Genomic DNA, 22,163 nt, shown 5'->3' with positions numbered 1-22,163 from the left:
GGGCCACCTGGAGTTATTTTGATTTGACCTGCATGATGAAAATGGGTATCAATTGAAATCCTAAAATTTAGACATTATGGATCTTGTAACTGGAGGAGTGATCATACAAGGCATGAAGAGTAGTTCCAAGTTTGCCTGATGATGATTTGGAGAGGGGTAGAGTGGAGTGGAGCACAGGACTGTGTGTCCCTGGGCGCTTCCATCCGCCCGCCCCCAGAGAGCGGAGACCACTCTCAGTGCTTGGCCCTCACCGTAGGCATCATGGAGCCTGCGGGAGTCAAGGTGAGGAACCCTGTTCCTCGCCACGCCCTACGGTGCACTTTGCTAGGAGCTGAGCAGTATCGAGATTGTAAGGAAAGCCCTGCCTCTCTTGAGGTTGCCCACGAAGTAACTCGGGGAACCCTTGGGGCCAGGACTTCGGGGGGCGTCTGAGCTGGGACACAGTCCATTCCCTGCAGTCTTCTGTCGTCTGGATGTAGGTCCTTATGGGCTCTTGGGAAGCTGTTGCAAGCAGTCATTAGTGAGTGTGTTGGAAAAGCTTGTTGGAACTTTGTTTGCTCAACTGGTTGGAGACAATGGGGACTGTGTAGGGAATCTAAGGACATTAGCTTATTTGTCCCCATTCCTTTATGTCTACTTTGGGGAGAACACCAGTGGCCCTGGGCAGGACCACAGTCTTTGGGTGTTACTGGTGGGAGTGTTTGGGCTCTAGGTCCAGCCCAGATGTCTTCAATGAAGCAGGTGCTCTAAGACATGGGCGTAAACACTGTCACTCCTCCCCTGTGTTCCCTTACCCTTGGGTTTGTGTACGTGCTCTGTGCGTATGTGCCACGTACAAACCCATGTCAGGTCTCTGTCACCGCAGTTCTTTGTTGAAGCGACCTATTTCTGATACCCTAAAGCTGGTCTTCAAGGGCAGGGACAGTCAGTACCTAACGCCTCCTTTTTTTCCTCCCCTGGGCCTGGCAGTGCTAAATACATGATAAATATTGTGAAATGGGACAGTGGGGGACATAGAAATGAACTAATTTTCTTCTCGTGTATTGATGTGGAGAGTCACCTGATCTTGTGCCAGGAGTTATAAGATATCAGAGCTTGAAAGGACCGTACTGGTCAGTCGATATTTATGAGCCAAGCTGGACCCAATTCCCTGTGGTATGAAGATTCTTAGTTCAGTGTTCTTTCAAGGGCATCCCCTTGGGTTCCCCTGCCTCACTGATGGTGGCATTTCCATTCCAGCTTACCTAGCCTGCAATATGACGACTTTTACGGACTGAAAGGTTCTCAATTGACTATAATACAGACATGCAACAATGAAAACATGTAGTGTGGCTTTGGTGGTATTCGATTTCCATTGTTATTCAAATCACTAGCACTATTTAAGAAAACACACTTTAATAATAGCTGACCTTGAATTATAATTTTTATAATCATGTTTGTTATGAAATTGTGATGATTAGATTATGATTAGCTTAAGTGAAATAAAATCCTCAAAGGAAAATGCCTTCATTTGTTAAAACAGGGAGAACTCCGTCTTAAGGAGGTTCCATCTAGGACTCGTTTACTTGAAATTTGGTGCCTGTTGTGAAGATTAATAACAGGTGGCCTTTTACAGAGCTGCTCAGCCTGAGTCTAATGTTTTAGTTTTTACTTTATTATCCCAAACCTCCGTAACTAAAGGATTTTTTTTCTTCCTGCCCTTTGTGCACAATATGGAACTGTAATTGACTTCATATTTCTCACCCGACCTTTCAGCTGTAATTAATATTTTATTATATTAGATTTTATCACTAACTAGCAGAGCAGCAGGGTACTGGACACATGCTCAGGCACGCTTGCACATGCACAGTACATGCATACACACACATGCACACACGTATGCACACGCAGAACAGTGGTAACTTACAGATGCAAGGCTAGCTCCTTGAATTATGGCTGAGAGAACATAAAATATATTTGTGGTGCCCACAAATATTCCAAAACAATTTATGGCCAATCGTATCTAGAAGAGAGCAGGACAAAGAGAAATTCAAGTGGCTAACATAGAATATTCTACCCCCCTGATCTTTTTATGCTGTGTGGCATGTTACCCAGTGCCTGCTGTCTGTGCAAAACTAGGGGCCAGTCAGCATTTCTGATTTAGTGAACAGGACCATGTTAGGTCAGCTACTCATGGTGCTAGTGTTCCGTGAAGGACTCTGAAAAATCCTAGTCATGATGATCAACATATTGAACTGACCTTTTCTCCCCCTAATTTTTTAAGTGGTGATGATATTTTTAAAATTTAGTTTAGTTGTACTAGGTTGTTTGAATTATTAGTGTGTGTCGTTTCTGTAACTGCTGACAGGTTTAAGAAAAGGACCAAAGCCAGAACAGGAAGAAGATAAATTCTGTTAGTTCATGGCAATAAACCTTAATCACACATTTATATTACATGCTTTGCATATAATTTATACTTTCATTTTTCATCACCCTCCCCTTTCTCAAAAAAAAAAAAAAAAACCTTCAGGAAAATAGAAATGCTAGTCTTTAGTCTTTTTTTTTTTTTTATACATCTAGGAGAGATGGTTTTACCAAAATTTGCAAATTAAACTAAAAGGCACTATGAGGTACCATGAAATGAACAATATTCTACCTCCTTGAAATGATCAGAAGTGCGGACTTTAAAAGATCAGCAACCGGGGCCCCTGGATGGCTCAGTCAGTTAAGTGATCAACTTCAGCTAAGGTCATGATCTCACAGTTGTGGGTTCAAGCCCCACATCAGGCTCTGTGTTGACAACTCAAAGCCTGGAGCCTGTTGAGATTCTGTGTCTCCCTCTCTCTGCCCCTCCCCAACTCATGCTCTGTCTCTCTCTGTCTCTCAAAAAAAATGAATAAATGTTAAAAAAAAAATTTAGAAAAAAATAAAACATAAAAGATTAGCAAAAGCGACAATGAAATGGATTGTTAACTCCTCTCCCTCTCTCCCCTTTTCCTCACCCCCTGTTCTGTTACCCAGTTGGATAACCCTCCAATATTTTATGCTGATAAGAAATAGAATAAGTGGATAAGAAAAATGGACTTCCCACTAAGGGTTTCATTTTGAAATGACTTAAGACCAAAATGTTAAAGTCAGTTTCAACTCTGCAGCAGGCTTCTACTCAACGTCTTCAAAGTTAGAAAAAAACAAAAATATCTCATCACATTTGAACTTCCAGGTTTAACAGAGTACATGAAAGATGTTCCGATGTTCTTTTCTAGGTTACGTGTCATGTGCTAGTCTATATAAATGCAGATTTCTCATTCTCCTTATAAAAGCCTTAAGAGTTTTGTTGTAGGAAAGCCTCGCATAAATTAAACTTTAAATTAAATTTCATTCCATAAGAAAGTTATAATATAGTGATGTCACACTTTTGGCAGATTCATCTTCACTATGGATCATGCCTTCGTACTGCAAATGCCGGAGGAACATTTTATGTAACTTTAAATTCCAGAATAGTGGAATAAGGATAGGGATGGTAGGACTTTAATAAACATAGGGAGCATGAGTAATGCATTAAAAGGATAATAGAATATTAATTCGGCTCACTAACCTAGAAACTTCTGCTTGGCTTTCCGGCCTTGAGAACTTGCTCTTTCTAATCATCATTTTTAGAAAAACCATTCAAAGAATAAGATTTTCAAAGCGACTTTTTGAGATTACAATTGTGGTTGGACAGATCTTATGAAATACACTAGTGAAATGATGTCATGGGCACCAATGAAAAACATATCCCTCAGAGAGTTCTGTTGAGGTGCCATTGACCTAGGTGCCAATAATGTGTTAATTTCCATCAGGGAGACAGCAATGTGTGGCAATTGGACAGCAGATAGGATTTAGCTATTTTTCATTAGCGCTTGGACGTTGATAAAGGAGAATAGAAAAGAGCTGCTTGACCTTTCAGTGCTTAAATTATTAAAGAGCAAATAGATTTGAGGTCTGGATGCTTGCAAATCTAATTTCTCTTGTGGAGCCAGGATGAAAAGACATTTTGGGTTTGAAATTGCTCTAGTCAACTTAGTTCTTCCTTTAATATATCTGAAGATGAGTAGATGGTAGCCATTTAAAAAGTAATATAACTGGAGTAGAGTGGAGTGTATAATGTACCAAGCTGGCTAAAATGGGGGTCCACTAAATGATCATTTAATTCTCAAGTTTTCATCTAATCCTCATAACATTCCTGCTTGGAAAAATTATTATTATTATTATTATTATTATTATTTTGCCTATATTCACTTAGGTAGTATTTAAATTACAAAACAGAATTTTCTCTCCTTAGGAAATGTCACATATTATATTGTTCAAGTTAAAGAAGTGCCTGGCACATAGTAGGTGCTCAAAAAAATTCCTAGAGTTAACAAATGATTAAATGCACACACAGCACAGCACACATACTAGCATAGTTGGGGGAAAGATGGGTGGGAAGTGAGAGGTAAAGGTTTGAGATGGAGGTAGAAAAACAAAGAGGCCATCTTTGATTCTCTCAGGGTTTATTATTTAATTCTGGGTTATCCTGAATAAACTTACAATCTACCCCACATTCTCTCTTCATAAAACCTTTTTCTTGATAATTTCTTCTTCTGTCAACTCTTGGATATTCAAGAAATGAATCCAAAATAAACTTAGTATTAAATTTTAGTAAAGCAGAGCATATTTGTGATTACTGGTGTTTCTTCCCTACCACTACATATAATGCATATAAAATATTACTTCTGGATTACATGCTTTCAAAAATATGTATCTTATGGCCCACTTCATTCCAAGTGTGCGGAGATACAGAGATGACTAAATTGTAGACCTTTTCCTCCAGGAACTTGAGATTTTTAAAAACCTTCATAAATAGACACAAATTATTATTAGTCTTTATAAGAAATATGCTTTTGTGAGTGGGGAGCAGAGCAAGAGTATATCACAGTGGGGAGCAGATCATGAGCCCCTGACAGAGGGTTCATGAGAGGGTCTCAGTCCTCTTATAAATTAGGGTCATCTTCTGAGAATGGCAGAATATTTCAGTGTGTTGGAGAGAACAGCATTTCAGTAACAAACTTGGGTCCAGGCCAAGGCAAAGGAATAGAGGACAGAGTGTTTGTGATAGAATTCAAATGGTGGGACTTGGACAGTCTGGAAGTGGTTGTGCTAGTCTTTCATCTAGAGGAGTTAGAAATGAATCATGAGTGATGACTGTCACCAATGGCACTGAAGTTCCTGGCTGGGATCAAGAGCTGAGGAGGACACCAGTCAGGTACTGGCCTCACTGCAAAGTCCAGGAATGTCCTCCCTGGAAAATTATTAATGACTCAGAGAGAGAGGGGAGAATGAACTGAGGTCAAAGGTGTAATTAGCATCTTCTATCACATTAGGATGTGATAAAGGAGAAAGAATCTCTATACAGTACTGAAATTGATTATGGGAAGTAGGTATGGGACCAGTTTGTGTGTCAGTTGCATCTACAAAAGCAGGGGAAGATGCCTACGGTGCAGACGGTTCAAATGAGCACCTTAACCAGGACTTTTAACAGGTAGTGCTGGTACTGCCTTGTCTGATGGTCATGAGCCCACGTCTGCTACTTCATTAGCTGTGAGCCCCAGATGGAATGGGCACTTCACCCTTGAGCCTCAGTTTTTGCATCAGTAACATGGGAAAACAAAGCCTACATGTGCAAGACTCCCAGCCTAGCGCTTCCTGTACGGAATAATTTCTGCAAATTTTGTCTTCACGTGTATCTTCACATTTCCACTTTGTCCAGCCTATGGGCTTTCCAGAGTTGTTTTGAAAGTGAAATTTTGAAAATCGTGTCATATAGCAAATAACTTGGAAACGCTGATAGAAGGAAGCCCATGTTAAGCATCATTTTATGTAGAGAATTCCTTTGCAAAGAGATTAATTATTCCTTTGATTTATCCATTTTTTGAGAGTAGTTCTTGCATGTGGAATAAAATGCTGAATAGAAGTATAAAATGTACCTTATCGATCTATCTAACTCTTTTATTTCATTGGGGTAAAGAAAAAGACTCAAAGGAATTAATTTAAAACCCACTTGTTAGCAGAATTCAGATTAGAGCATGGATCAATGCAAGTGCCACCNACAAAAGGCATTTCCAGAGAACACTCACATATTCTTAGTGCTGTATGTATTTAGTGGCAGACTTGGTTAAACTTCTTCATGAATCACCTGTTGTCTGCTTTGTGCTGTCTTTGACTTTGACCTTGACCCGTTACTCTTGCTATTCTATGACCGGATATTCTGTTTAATATTTGCTGCATATCCAACTACTCTAAAACTCAGCAGCTTAAAAATAACATTTCTGTTTTGCTGCGATTCTGTGGGCTAGTGGAGGGTTGGCTGGGCCATTCCTGCTCAGCGTCTCAGGATTGTCTTCCACAGTGGTCCACGCACATGATTATTAGTGATGCCAGTTGTTGCCTGGAAGTTCTTTGGGACTGCAGGGTAGAGTGCTTGCAGGTGGCCTCTACAGTGTGACAGGTTCAGAGTCACTGGACCATTTTCTCCTAGGAAGCTAGCTTTCCTGGGGAACCAGGCTGAAGATCTGGAGCCTTCTCTGACCAGCCCCTTAAGAGTTACCAATTACCCCTTTGTTCCATTCTTTTGGTTGTATGTAGTCATTAAGGTTGGCCAACCACACTCTTTTGTTGTTGTTGTTGTTGCTGTTGGACACCTAAGCACTTTATTTTTTATTTTTATTTTTTAATATAATTTATTGTCAAATTGGCTAACATAGAGTGTGTAAAGCATGCTCTTGGTTTTGGGGGTAGATTCCCATGGTTCATCACTTACATACAATATCCAGTGCTCATCCCAACAAGTGCCCTCCCTCAATGTCCATCATCCATTTCCCCCTCACCCCCAACCCTCCATCATCCCTCAGTTTGTTCTCTGTATTTAACAGTCTCTTATGGTTTGCCTCCCTCCCTCTCTGTTTGTAACAAGTTTCCCCTTCCCCTCCCCCATGGTCTTCTGTTAAGTTTCTCAGGATCCACATATGAGTGAAAACATCTGATATCTGGCCTCCTCTGACTGACTTATTTCACTCAGCGTAATACCTTCCAGTTCCATCCACCTTGCTGCAAACGGCAGGATTTCATTCTTGATGAAAAGTGTCATCAAGAGCCATGTCAGAACATGCAGATATATTTTAAAGTCGCCACATCTAACTTTACATGTAAGAAGTCAGGAAGAAGGAGGCAAGAAATACAGGTCCGCTTTACCTCCATGTGTGTTCTTGATCTTCCTAGAGGAAGATGCTTCCCATCTACATGTGGCCTTTCGTGTGAGACCCATCACGCACTGAGCATTCTATCAGATTTGCCGGAGCATCTTAACAGAACAAATAGAGAGTCTCTGAGGTTAGGAGGTTAGGAAGTAAGAGTCCCATTTCTTGCTTTTATTTATTTATGTTCACACCACACTCAGAATTTGCATTATCATTACACTGTAAACCTACAGTACTACCTGCCTACTGAGCAATCATTCTGATGTTCTGCAACAATTGATTTTTCTTTGGACAGAATTACAAACTGAATAGCAGCGGCTGGATAGCATTCCCGTAATAGAATGTGCTAGGTGTACTCCCAGAAATAGATGATTTCACAGAATGCACATTCAGAGTTCACATGGGCAAGACCCAAAGAGGGACATCACCAGGCCCTCCCCAGGCAGGTGGGGTTGGCAGGCACCTCTCACCTGTTCTTCAGTATTAACAAGTACCCCCTATGAGCAACTCTAGGATTGCAACATTGTTCCAGGGAGTCAGCGTGCTTTTCTGATACAGTGAGAAAAGGATGCACTTCTTGCTGGAATCAATCAATTCTGGATTCAGTTTTGAAAGCTGCTGTGAAGAGTTAGTTTCTCTCAGTGTTGGAAACTTTTTCCCCCCACCAAAGTGACACAAGTGTTCATCATTCTCTTAAAACATATATCTTCACAGAAACATCCATTTTTTCAAAGTTGGTTTCATTCTCCTATGGTTACTTCGAAATACAGACATTGGAAGGGGGAGGGAGGAGGGCCGGTAGGTGTGGAACTTCTGGCCGTACAGCTGTCTTCAGAACATGCCATCCCCTTCTTCTCTTTATATATAATTCAAATAACCCGGTTCAGGATCCAAGTCTTGGCTTTTGAGATTCCAGTCTCTTTTTCTCAGATCTTCTTATGTCCTCTTCTTTCCCCTGATCTGATACGGTGAGGGGCAAAAGAAAATAAGAAAACATGGGACGTTAAACCTTGCTCAATGTGAATCGTTACATACTGTGTTTTGTGACTTGTTCAAATGTCACCTGCATTCCTTCAGATGTCATTGAAGAAAATAATACATTTCCTTTTTTAATTTTTTTTTAATTTTTAATGTTTGTTTAGTTTTGAGAGAGAAACAGAGCGTGAGTGGGGGAGGGGCAGAGAGAGAGAGGGAAATACAGAATCTGAAGCAGGCTACAGGCCCTGAGCTGTCAGCACAGAGCCCGAAGTACGGCTCGAACCCATGGACCACAAGATCATGACCTGAGCTGAAGTCACACCCTCAACTGACTAAGCACCCAGGAACCCCTACACTGTCTTTTTAAAAATAAACTTACAATTAATATAATTTCATTTTTTAGGTAAACTGAGTTAATTTTCTAAAAATTCATCTTCAGTTACATGTGGGAAGGACATTATTTTAGTGTCCATCTCACATAAACAGCAAATTGAGAGATAGAGTGTGGAGCCCGATGTGGGGCTCAGTCTCACCACCCTGGAATCTTGACCTGAGTTGAAATCAAGAGTCAGACGCTTAACTAAGCCATCCAGGCAACCCTGGGGTGAGAGAGTTCCATGGGAGAATATTAAGCCCCTTCCTTCTCTTTCACTGAGCAAATATTAAGTGAGGATCTATTAGGTACTAAGCACTTACTGACTGTATCACAATGTGTTCTTTATTTTGGATATCCTATGGGTCCATGCAATTGACAGCAAAGGGGATCAGCTCAATCCTCATAAAATATCACTGACAATACTTTTTTCCCCTCCTAGTGTCTATCAAGTAGTTGTTGAGGAAGAACGACCTCGAAGAACTAAAAAGACAACCGAAATCTTAAAGTGTTACCCCGTGCCAATTCACTTCCAGAATGCATCAATACTGAACTCACAGTATTACTTTGCTGCAGAATTCCCAGCCAACAGTCTCCAAGCTGCTCAGCCTTTTACTATTGGTGATAATAAGACCTACAACGGATACTGGAACACTCCCCTTCTCCCCCATAAAAGCTACAGAATTTATTTCCAAGCTGCTAGTAGAGCCAATGGGGTAAGTTTTATAGATGGCTGTTTACCTAGGCTATTTAGGGTTATTAATGTGAACGTAGATTAAGGAAGAGAGTAGTAAGAAATAAAGTCATGCTTTTGTTGTGTTTTTACTTGGAACAAATGTATGTTTGTTTGTGTTTTTGTCTCTGTAAACTTATTTTCACCTAGAGAAATTTATGGAAAGAAATGAATATATCTGTATTTGTTTTGGTAGGGAGAATATATTCTCAGCATGATGGTTTTTATTTTCAGTTTTTACTTGTTACCAAAAGTTGGCTAGCAATTCTGCTTCACTTACTGTTTTACAGGGAAATAGTATAGCTACAACACATACATTCAGCTCATTTAAAATTTTGCGAGATACACAACATCTGTCTTTCTAGCATATTCTGTCCCATTTCTTTGGTTCCACAAGAGTTTATGCTTCCTATAGCTGTAACTAAATTAGGTTTCTTTTTTTTTTCTTGAGAGAGAGAAAACAGCTTTAGAAAGATAAGATGAAAACAAAATAAAGACTATGGAGTCGTTCCTGAATTTTTTCCCCTTTTCTGTTCAGACCAACCCAGAACTCGGGTAAGATATTAAGATCTCCTTAGCGAGTTTTCTGGACACCATGTTGGTTTCCCTCCTTCAGAGCCTGGGTCTATGTATCGTTGACTTGACTTTTGCCATGAAAAGTGGGGGAAATCCAGGACCCAAAGTTCTTCTCCAGTAATGTCTGCACAGAGAGCGTGCAAGGGTCTGGAGAAAACAGGGCCCCTAGGCGGGGACATTTTATGTGTAGCTCATTTGCAACCCACTCCAGAAATGCCCACGGCCATCAGCTCCGGAGCCAGAATATGTATCTGAGAATGGTACAAGGGGTAATCATTGTGCGAGCATCTATCTAGTGCCGTTCATCATTGTGTGATTAATGCCACACTTGGAACAATGAGCTCTTTCCTTATCAGCATTCGAATAGAACTACAGATTATTTTTATTTGTTTTAAATAAAACACGAATAGTGATTTTTTTTTTTCCCCTCTTTGACACAGGAAACCAAAATAGACTGTGTCCGAGTGGCCACAAAAGGTACGTTGAAATCGTGGGATGCTCTCCCAGTTTATGTCCTTTAAATCTTTAGATGGTATTTCAAAATTTCTTGTAAGGTTAACTTCATTGAAATAAGTGTGTCTATCTGTGGGTGCATGTATTAGAGTCTTAGCAGTAAATACTATTTCATGTCGATACCATATTCCAAGCAGTTTTCAATGGTTAGCCTTTTCAAAATTCTTTAAAATAAAATTAATGTTTATCTGCTTTCAGTACATGTTTTTTAAACCATAGTAGCATATGCAGTAGTACTGTGAGTAATAAATCTTCATATGTAAAGTAGTAAAATATAGCCTGATATTTTTGAACAAGTATCTAGGGATAAGAGCTCTCCCAGATGGAATCTGCATGGGCTTTTTCCACCAAACATGGGGCAATTGAACCCAGTAACTGGGTGATTTTAGTGGAATTTCTGTTTCCCAGCCCTGGTTAAAATTCTGAGAAAATGTGATCAAAGACAAGATGTCGAAGTGGCTGGGATTCAACTGTCATATGCTCGCCACACACAGCCTCCTAAAGAAGAAAGTATGATTGTGTGTGCACACATGAGCTGTAACGTCATCTTGCTCACCTTGGAATGTGATTTTACCCAGGGCATGGGAAATGTATGAGAAAATGCTCTGAGAAATATAAAATCCTGCATTGAAATGAGGCATTATAAATTAACACCTGTAGTTCAGTACACCCTCTCAGACCATCACAGTGACCATGACCATGATAAGTTCTATGTGATTTAATTTAGAAATGATAGCATGAAGGCACCCTTGGGTCTGTGACTCTCGATGTAGTCAGACCAAAGTCAGTCACCTGCGTTCTATTGGGTAAAGACACCTTGTTATTTCACCATTTCCCTTGCAGGGAGTATAGTTTGATATATCATGGACATCCATGTGCATGTTCAAAATTCTCATTGAATTCTTATTTCCTGAAGATCCAGGACCTTTTTATTCAGTTAGCTCCTGGCTTCATGGTAGGTGCCAGACACTGTGTCAGGTGCTCATGGGCTCATGTTGAGTTTCTAAGAATCTATTTGTATTGATTTTGAAACATTTGGTTTCTCTAGTGTCATATTTTACTTGATTAAGTGCCTTTATTTTTAGGAATAAATTAGTAATAAATGAGCACAGATATTGGTATGTTTTATAAAGTGTAATATGACCTTAGCTATTAATTAGTAAGTATTATGAAGCCCTTGATGAAGTATGGATATTCTTAGACCTCCCAGATCTAAGAACACCCATGCTCCAATTGTTGTACTGAATTCCCCTTACCGTCAAGGTCTGAAAGAGTAAATCCACTTCCACAGTGCCTCATTTGTAATGCCTTACACTGAAATCTCAGCTAAAAGGTTTGAAAGCGCTTTCAAACATGTGTCACCTGTTTCTTCAACATTACTATGAGAAAGGAGGCAGGCATTGCTATTTTTATTTTTTAAATGAAGAACATGCATATTTTTAAAGATGAATTGACTTAACTAAGGTCATTCAGCAGATAATCTGTGGGTCAGGGCTTAATTCTAAACCTTTGGACTCCTACCCTCAGTGTTTCCACTGTAGTTCATGGCTTTTCACCCAGCATAACCTCAGGCCAATTATAGTATTGCATTGTATAAGTATCTGCTCTCCCCTTTATTAAAATTGGTCCCTGCCCAATTCATTCTGAAAGCAACAAAATCTGTCATCATGTTCATTTACATAGCTAAATAATTATATAAATAACACACTTGTAGATATGGAAATCTGACATTGGCTGTTTTCACAATAGATTGAATTAGATGGTGATTTGGATCATTTTCTTCCATCAGCTAGATTTAATCAATATTGTAATTTGTTTTTCAATTCACCAAAGGATGATTAGGCAATCAGATGACCTGATTGACTGAATATTCCCCACTCATATTTTCTAAGTCATTTGCAAACATTTATATTGTGACAAACTCTTATCCAAATAAACTCTTGTGGGGATAGAGGGGACCCAGTGTTAATAGTCATTACATAACATTGTCCTTTCCATTCATGAAAGCATAATACAGAGGTAACCTTGGGAGACACTCTCCTCACAGGTAAAACTGCACTGTCTGGTACTATTTTATTTTATCATGTTCTACATGTGCAGATTCAGTGAACTTCCTTTATAGCACAGTCTAATGTTTCACCACTGCTATAGTCAGATAATTTTTCTTTATTCATGCTAAAAGTTCTTTCAGTGGTGCAGGAAGCCATTCCATCTTGACTACTTAGTCAAAACAGAGAAATAGGCAGTTCTAATACCTTTATTGGTATCCTGAAGGAAGGATGCTTGAAATTGAAAAGAGTTCAGACTTTCTGTGTTTTTGCCACATATTGCTGACAGTGTGGTGGCTTAATTGAATTTTCAGGCACTAAACCACATTCCTAAGCAGCATTTTGAATTTACAAAGATGTCGATGCTCTCATGAAACAACTGTTGACAAGTATCTTTATAGAGAAAGTATGGAGGTGGATTTGTTTTCACAGGTAGCTAGTTTGTAATTTCAAGTATGGGTATGTCTCTTAAAGATATATTTCATACTCTTTATAAATTCAATGTTGTGATTATTTAATCATATTCCAAGAGTATATTTTGACACTAATCATCTCAAATATAAAGCCTTATAAAAATTAGACATGGAGGAAAAACCTAAGGTATGTTTTTACCTATCTCTGAATGTGTGGAGGATTGCCTATATTTTCCTGTATCCTTTAATTTATACCTCTGGATTCCTCATAGGTATATGTGACTGTATTTTGATTGTTGGCTAAGGCAGACTCATCACAGAATATTCTATCTCTTGAGTTAAAAGGTAAAGACACCATACAGTTCTCGAATATGCATAATGTTTGGCTACTACCCTCAACCTGTATGGTGGAGTTAACAGAATAGCTTTTAACTCTTCTTAGATCCTCTTAGTTTTATTTTGATTTTTAATGGCGTTCACATTTTTATAGGTGGATTCTTTTCAAGACCACCTGGTCCAACTGTGTCTTAGCAGTTCGTATATGTGTTTTCTTTGACTTTTGCATACCTAATGGCTGCCTCGCGGTCAGTGGTAGGGCTTAACCTCCTTTTATGCTAGTTCTGGAAGGCTTTGTCGATTATCAACTCTAAATGGACAGGATATACTTAAATATCAAAACCTTTCTTGTTAGTAAATTAGATTTCTCATATTAATTAAATAAGGTATATTCATTCTAATTGATACTATAATCGATTTAAATGGCATATTTCACATCAGTCTTCCATAAAATAATATTTTCCATAACACGATGCCAGTAATCTTTCTCCCAGATGGGGTAGCCACTTGGCGTCTTCCTTGTTCTGCATTTATTTTAAAACGTTTGTGAGCACCTTCTAAAAGGTAGGCATAGTATAATCTGTGAGACTTCCTAGGCATATAAAATATATCACATTTAAAATTCTTGAGGATTTTGAGTTCGTAAAAGTTTGGGTTTTTTTTGTTTGTTTCTTTCTTTCTTTGTTTTTAGTGTATGGGGGCTGGAGTCACGTGTGTACTTATTCCTTTCATTGCTGTGATTTGGCTAACAGCAGTGTAACTTGAAATCAAAACAAAAACCTCATGAGAATACATGCTAAATTCTTTCCAAAGGCATTATAGGAGCTACACTATGTCTTAAAAAGAATACAAACCATTATTCTAGTGTCATATTCTTAGGTGAATTTTTTGTGCAAAATACGGTTCACTGTTTTTAAGCTCAGTAATTTATTTAGCTTACATTTGTACTGCGGAGCACATGTACTTTGCTGGAAGACCTTCAGAAAACTTTGAAGGACTTCCATTGTCCCAAAACAATTCCTAACTAGATTCAGAAATTTGAATGTTTCTTTTTTTAATCACCAGGCTCTTTGAGAAGTTTCTCTACACTGTTTTCCTGTTCACTTTTTTTTTTCAAAGACATACCATCGTTTCTGGGCCACAGTGCTCACAGAATGAAAGCACACCAATAAAAGAGCTGAAAAGAATGTTGATATGCACGGCTAATTAGGATTCCTTTTAATTATTCATATTCAGTACACGAGAAAACAAATTATATAGTAAGACCACTCATCTATGCAAATCTGCTATCATCTAGCTATGGATTTAGAAATAGAAATATAGATATGATCTACATTTATAAGTCAGCATTTTGTAAAGAAAATATTTTCTTTGCTTGATCTGAAATAGTCTTCCTAATAATCATCATGAATATATCCAGGCCCCTGAGAAGTTACCAAGGGAAAGAAGTCTGTTTAACTTTGTTCAGCCCTATGTTTCCTAAATCATTTGACCCAAACTCATTTTCCAAGGAACACGAGAGTCATGCAAAAGAGTTTAGTAAATACTAGTTCATCAGATTCCAGAAGACCCCACTGCATGCAACTGAAATCGTACTTTCTACGTCTGGTATACTTTTTATTCCTCCATACATACTTTTGGACCTAAAATACATCCTGAATTTATCAGCTACTATCAGATACTGTCTTCATAGCATAGGATTAGAATATCTGACTTTATTTTACCAAATTTAGCCATATTCTTTTATAATATAATTTTATTGATCTTTTAAGACAGAGGACAGTAAATTTTTATGTAAAGGGGAGATGGTAAATATCTTAGACCCTGTGAGCCGTGTGATTTCTGTCACAACTACTCAGCTCTACCGTTGCCGTGCAAAAGCAGCCATGGGTGATGTGTAAACAATTAAGTCTGATTCTGTTCCAATAAAACTTTATTTGCAAAAGTCAGCGGTGGCCCAGCTGACTCCCATTTTAAGGTAATTTATAACAGATCCAAGTTTTGTCCTTGTAACTGAAAATCATAGTTTCAAATGAACACTTTACAACGCAGAACCTAGAGACATATAAACATCCCTTCTGATATCTGTAATGCACTTTTCCTTATGGGGCTTTTCAGCCTCCGGCGGCAATTTATTTGCCTTTCATTTAGCTATGAATACATGGCTGTCCAAGCCAGCCATTTTCAAGTAACTTTGCGTTCATATTATTTATCTTTTTCAGTATTGGATAGATGCTCTGGTTTTGATAAGACAACACAGTTTTTCTTAAAAAGCAGAGTAGGTCACATTTTCCTGCACGTAATAGGACATCACACAGGAACTTTGGTTGAACAAGTCTGTGACCCAGCAAATGTTGGATGTATAAACTTGGTACCGACTTTGTAACAAGTCTTAGAAATTGCCTTCCTTTTTTAGTGTTTACAGTTTGCTATATCAGTATGCAAAACTGCATATTCTACCCTGTCAAGAAAATTATCTCTGTAGTACCCTGGGGTTTCTCCACTTTCTGCCTCAACTGGTAGTTTATTCATCTCACTTAGCAAGACCAGAAAGTTTTCATTAATAATGTGTGAAAGACGATTATCCCACTCTTGAACCCAGTTGCTGCAATTGTCTAGTTACAAGAAGCAGCACCGTTTGAATGGTGCAGAGGGATATTTCAAAATATTATGCAGCAGCAGTTTGGGGTTTAATTGTCTGCAGATGGTAGATGATCTATTTTCCTTACTCGCTGCCACATTTCTAATAGCACCCAGGCTGTGCCATGTAAATTAGTAATCTTTCATGTAAGCCTGTCCTTAATTTTCCAATATTTTTTCTTTGCATCATTTTCCAGCTGTATCATGTTAGAACTGACGTTTTAATTTTCTATTTTTCCCCCAATATCTGTGTGTCATAAATGTTAACCATTTAAACACAACCGCTGAGCTGTGTACCAAACCAAGAAGTTCAACTGGTCAGCCTCCAGAATCTTAATCATGTCTTTGGTCACATGTTAACCATGACAGACTACGGCAAAGGCAGTTACTAGTTTTAATTTTTTGAACTGATGCTTTGAGATGCATTTTTTTCCAGCCCCTTAATGTGACAAAATAAGGTTCCTAAATGGAAATGTTCTCCACGAAATTTAGTTAGCAAACTAATCTCTCTACAGAAAAAATGTCTTTAATGAAAGAAGATCATGGTCTCCACAAAGGTGATTTTAGCAAGAAGAGAAAATATTGTGACTTAGGCAGCAGAATTTTAAGTGACCTCATAAATTTTAAAAGCCTAAAGTTTGGATCATCAGAATTAGCAGCGAATCACTGATACACCACACTCAATAGCACTTGGAAACACTGCTCAGCCTAGAGCCTTATTTAGGACTTACGTTTTGTTTTTACTTTTTTTTAATTCCCCCCACTTCGATTTCCCACAGTATCAGCCAGAGCTTACAACTGTGTCATAGTTAGAAATCTAACTGCCTGACAAAAACCTGTTTAAGGGAAAAGGATTCAGAAGAGTCAACGCTTTGCTATGGTTTTTTTTTTCTTCTTTTCTTTTCTTCTCTTTTTGTTATTGTTGGAACAAAGTTGACACAATGTGATATACTGATGGAGATTCTCCTTGCTAGCCTAGCTTCAGTCTGGCTTTTTCTTCCCTCATGCATGCTGACCTGGGAATCTTCCTTTGCCATAGCCGCGATAATCGTGACTCAGCTTACAACACCTTACATTCGCATCGCCCCTGCCGCAGGCGACGACCAACTGACAGGTCAGATGTTCAAGTATAGATGAGTCATCTTGCCCATTTCCTGCTCATTTTTCTCAGCTTTGTTTCCCCCCTACATTTCCTCCTTTGCTTATTAAGGCTTGTTTACAATGTTTCAGGCTCTTGATACAGACCTGTGCCCGCATTAAATGAAGTGATGTGCTTGGCCTCTTCTCTGTGCACATTGATACCCATGCATTAAGCACAACGCCACTGCATGTTTTCATTGTGTGTTTGTCTGTTGGTGTGTTCCTTTCTAGCCTAATGTTGTACAGAATGAAATTTGCTAGCCTTGCAACAGCAATGCCACCAAACAGGATTTCAATCAGAATCCATAAAGATGTATGCCCAGTTATGCAAATTCACCTAAAGCCCTGTGATGTAAGGGTGAGCGAAGTTTACTCTCCACCTTGTAGGATCTAGTTTGTACGCACACGTAGCAGTACGCCATCTTGAAACGTAGCCACCCAGAGCTGTTTGGGGTGACGGCGTTCAAACAGCTCTGCGTGTACGTACAACTGGAGCAGAGTTGATTGCATTCCTTATAGATCCCTGTTTCAAAGCCAAGTGTTTATATAAAGCAGCAGCACATCTGCAAGTCAAATGCACTGAATAATTTAGGGAAGTTTTTAAAAAACTGAATGGCTTAGAGTCATGGAGTTAAACTGTGTGCTTCTAGATAGAAGCATTAGCACACAGAAAGAGAACTTAGCAAAGAGAAAATAGCTTGTCCATTCCGTACTATCTCTAAAGGTGTATGGACCTCGGCATAAACTCCTATAAGAAAAGAGTCCAGTAAATGACTCCAGATTGAAGGTGAGTGGTCAGAGAACCTCAGGAGACAAATTTTCGTCCTGCTGTAAAAGCAAGCCATTGTCAAGATTTCTAACATAATTACGTGGTCAGGATTCAAATTCTGGTTTCAGAGACATCATCGATATTCTAGTTTTTGGCAGGTAGGGTAGGCACGGTTAAAACTCAGCTGTTTTCCATAGAATTTCCACTCCAGCAATTGTTTTGAGTGTACGAAACGAGGGAATATACTCTCACATTTAAGAAAAAGGGAAAAACATGTATAGCTTAACACATGGTAAGAATTCACAAATGTTTAAGTTGTCCTGTGAGCTTATTGTTTGGGAAATAAAAGCAACTGAGACTCAGGAAATTTACAGACTGATTTTTGTAAGGTAAAGAAATGGAGCCTAATTCTACTTCTTTCCCTGCTGGAATTCTGCACATATTTTCGGTCCTCTGTTTTGGGCCCTCAAAGCTATAAAATTATTATTGATAGTTCTGTATCTCTTTGCTTTCACATTTCTTGTAAGCATATTTCTTTTATGGATTGAGGTTCTACTTGTTACAGACTCTTTCTTATCCTGAACTTCTCAAGTTGTCTTCCCAAAAGTAGAAGTACTTACGGGATAGTGAAGCGTCTTTCTTAAGTCATCTGGTCTAAAACCTTCATATTTAAGGACTGGCCCATGGCCCATCGTTGGGTTCGGTGTCCATCTTGAAGGTAACCTGAGATCCTTGAGCAAGTCTGACCGCCAGCTGAGTCTGAACTGGCCCCATGATTGTCAGCAAACCAATAAAAGTGGCCCCACTATCCTAAAACAAGTGCTAATGGGAAATGTAGTTGAATAGCCACATTCTCAGCCTTTAGCTGTATCTACAACCTTCACATTAAGCATGCTGCTTCCTAGGCATTGAAGTAACTGAAACTTTTGAACATAGATTTCTCTCTACAGCTTGCATAATTAAGAAGATAGCTCATAAATCAGCCTCCTTCACAGTGCTTTCAGATCCCAGGTATCTTGTTATTTGGGAACTAGTCTGTGAAGGACACATACATTGCTGTGGTGTATGGCTGCCATTCTTTTAAAGGCTGCAGGAGCTCTCCATCATTTACTTTGGTTTATTAGGGATTAAAATGATGGAGTGTTAGAATAAGCCTCAAAAAAACAGGGGAAAAAAAACCACTCCTGATCTTTTTTCAGTATTTACTGCTGGTTTTAATGATGGCTAATCTTACCCAGATAAATTCAAAATCAAGTAATATTTCTTTTGCATTTTCCATTTGCATCAGCCATCAACTATGATAGCAGTAACACTGTCTTTTTTAATAGATTTATTCATGAGTCATACTGCAAGCTTGAGACTTAATGCAGTCAATCACTTATCTGACATTTATTGAGCACCTTCTGTGTGCCAAGGTATAGATCTACTAAGTCTTATAAAGAGTTTTACTTTGTGTGGTTGCCCAGGCTCTTGGCATCAGGCATTTTGCTTTAGACGCATCAAAACCTATGTACACACAGGTTCTTGGCAATGAGAAATCACTATCATGCTGGTCACTTAGCACTTAGGAAAGGATAATAGTTTGGTAACTAATGCACAAAAGGACATGTATTTCAAAACCGTCTCATCATATGGAGCATTCATTAGGAAATGGTCAGTGAGACAGTTCTGAACATTGCACATCTGTGACCCACTGAACAGTTGTGGTTCTGTTTATTAGATCAATATGATGCCTTCCAGAAGCCAACAGGAGGTGCATGAGGAATGCATTCTGAAGTGCCCCTCAACAGTGTTTTTGTTCATTTTAATTGGGCTGACCTCCTACTCCTACAAGTGCTGTTCAAGGCTGTACTTGTACTAGGAAAGTCTGATGAGATCATTCTCTGCAGAGCTTAGTTCCTTTGTCCCAGAATGTGGCACATGCGACTTAAGCTTTCCTTGGCATAGATGGGACCTCACTCGCTTGTCTGTCCCCAAAGTAAACAAGCATCCTGGTGACCTGATATCCGTACCAGGACTGTACCAGACATAGCAAAATGCTCATAAATATTAGCTGATCTGACTCACTGAACAAAGGCAGAACAGACTGCAGAATGAGCAGGCCTGTCATTGCACTGGGGAGTGTTTCTTAAACATGTTTTGTCTTCAGTCAACAGTGAAATACATCATTATCCAATATGCACATGTACACATACACGTAAATTTAACTGAACAGAAAGCATTAGAAACCATACTGCCAAGACTACTCACTGAATGAGACGATCTCTGATTTGTTCTAGTCTGTTCCATTTCATTCTATTTCATACTTTAAAAAAATTCTAGTTGCTACCTACTAATCTGATTTCATTTCCCGCTATTGGGTTGTAACCCACAGATTTTAAAATATGCTTTATTAAACCACTGGATATAGGATATTATGAAAGGAAACAATGTATAACTGGAATAAAGGTCCCCTTTACCTCAAAACCACTCTAAACAGTGCCCACAGAGAAAGTTCTAGAAACTGGAAATGCTTCTGGTTTCAACTTTGTTCCCTTGACTTTGTGATTAATTGTAATATAGAACTGCTTTAGGAAGAAAATTAAAAGCTGTACATGCTAGAAATTTCTCTTTAAGATTTTTTTTAGTTAATTTTATAAACATCTCTAGGCTGTTTATTTTATATTAAGATATTTCTGTTTATGATTTAATAACTTAGCGAGCTCTGAAATGCTGTGGAGAATGTTTTCCTCAAACAAAATTTTTTTTTATCATCCGTTTTGGTTAACCCATACATCTAATGTGATAAGATCTGTAGCCTAGAATATTTATAAACAAAGTGACTTTTGGGATTCAAGTACAAATCAGATATATCAGAACATGTAGAATTACTTGCTAGATGTAAATTGTACTCAAAAATAATAGAGAAGTAGCCGAAGATTATTCCCACGAAGTTTCAAGTTTTGAAAAAGATACATGTAGCATATGTCTGTATTGTCAAAGATAAACACAGCTGGACATTAAAGCTGTAAAAACATATTTTATTCAGTAACTTCTGACTGTAGGGGATAGAGGTGGGCTCCATTTTGTTTTGTGCAGAGGGGACTAGCTTTTTTATTTTCCTTAAGTTTATTTATTTGAGAGAGAGAGAAAGAGTATGTATGCGGAAACAGGCAGAGGAGAGGCAGAGAGAGTGAGGGAGAGAGAATCCCAGACAGGCTCTGCAGAGTGGGTCTCGAACCCACGAACCATGAGATCATGAACTGACCAGAAATCAAGAGGGGGACGCTTACCCAACTGAGCCACCCAGCCTCCCCGAGGGGCTGTCATTTTAAAGGGAGAATGGGGAAAGGATGTGAGCAGGGGCTCCGTAGAGTCTGTGTAGTGAAAAATTATAAAAAGCAGGAAGGGTGTTTGGGTCCAGGAGACACCCGTCTGGTTGGCTAACTGTCATTTATCCAAGTTAAGCCACTGCCCTCCCTCAGAGGCTGGGACACAGGAGCCCTGTCTTCGGGTGTCACTGGAACAAACAGTTCTTCCGGCAGCCTTCAGTTTCCTCAGGCAGGCACTTTAAGGGAGACGGGGTCACCTACAGATGTAGCCTTGATGGTTAAAAAACCCTCAGTCTTGGCTCAAGTCTTTAAAGGCCAAGATGAGACCTAGGGGAGGAGGGGCTCAGGGGAGCCCAGCTGGAGTTTGGTCACAGAGAGAATCTTTGCCGACATCCAGGCAAAGCGACCAGGAAATAAATCCCAAGGAATTTCTTTTTTCTCCCTGATGTGGCTCCTAAAGCAAATAGAGTCTTAGGGGCACCTGGGTGGCTCAGTCAGTTAAGCGTCCGACTTCGGTTCAGGTCACGATCTCACAGTTTGTGGGTTTGAGCCCCGCGTCAGGCTGACAGCGTGGAGCCTGGAGCCTGCTTCAGATTCTGTGTCTCCCTCTCTCTCTGACCCTTCCCTGCTCATGATCTCTCTCTCTCTCTCAAAAAATAAATAAAAGATTAAAAAAAATTAAAACAAATAGAGGGGTTTTTTTAATGTAAAATATAAAACCTGGAAGTCAGGGAACTAGATCCCCGCTGAGGAAGTCAAGCAACTGAGTGTATACAGAGAAGCTTCTGTGTTTTGGACCCTGAGCTAGAAACCTCTGCAGACGTATTTTTCTCTAAGTCCTCACAACAGCCACCCGAGGAAACATCGTCACACATTTCAGTTGAGAAAAGGAAGCTCAAAGGGGTTAGACTCAAGTGCACCAGCCTCAGAGCACTGATAGGCAGGCAAGTCAGGGACACAAGTCTGATCCCAAGCTTTGTCACTCGAGCCCCTGGGGTTTTTTGACCTCAGAGTCTACTTGAACATCTCCCTTTTTGCCCTCAGTGCCCTTCTCTCTCCCCTCCTGAGCCCCTCAGTCCT

General features: G+C 39.3%; 1 protein-coding gene across 4 annotated transcripts in view; it reads left to right on the top strand.

Annotated features, from left to right (window-relative positions):
- Positions 1–22,163, top strand: part of PTPRM (protein tyrosine phosphatase receptor type M) — a 588,144-nt gene that overhangs the window by 313,006 nt on the left and 252,975 nt on the right. For 2 of the 4 annotated variants that reach the window (XM_077778075.1, XM_077778073.1), the window contains exons 11-13: positions 9,047–9,320; positions 10,354–10,390; positions 16,903–16,977. In XM_077778075.1, coding sequence (XP_077634201.1) covers positions 9,047–9,320; positions 10,354–10,390; positions 16,903–16,977 — 386 coding nt within the window. The remainder of the gene's footprint in view (positions 1–9,046; positions 9,321–10,353; positions 10,391–16,902; positions 16,978–22,163) is intronic. The other 2 variants (XM_077778076.1, XM_077778074.1) reach the window with 1 other exon arrangement.

Source organism: Crocuta crocuta, unplaced genomic scaffold, assembly GCF_008692635.1.
Source record: "Crocuta crocuta isolate KB4526 unplaced genomic scaffold, BGI_CrCroc_1.0 scaffold26, whole genome shotgun sequence".
Lineage (NCBI taxonomy): Eukaryota > Metazoa > Chordata > Mammalia > Carnivora > Hyaenidae > Crocuta > Crocuta crocuta.
Note: the sequence above shows the minus strand (reverse complement) of the source record. Positions and strands in the feature narration are given on the sequence as shown.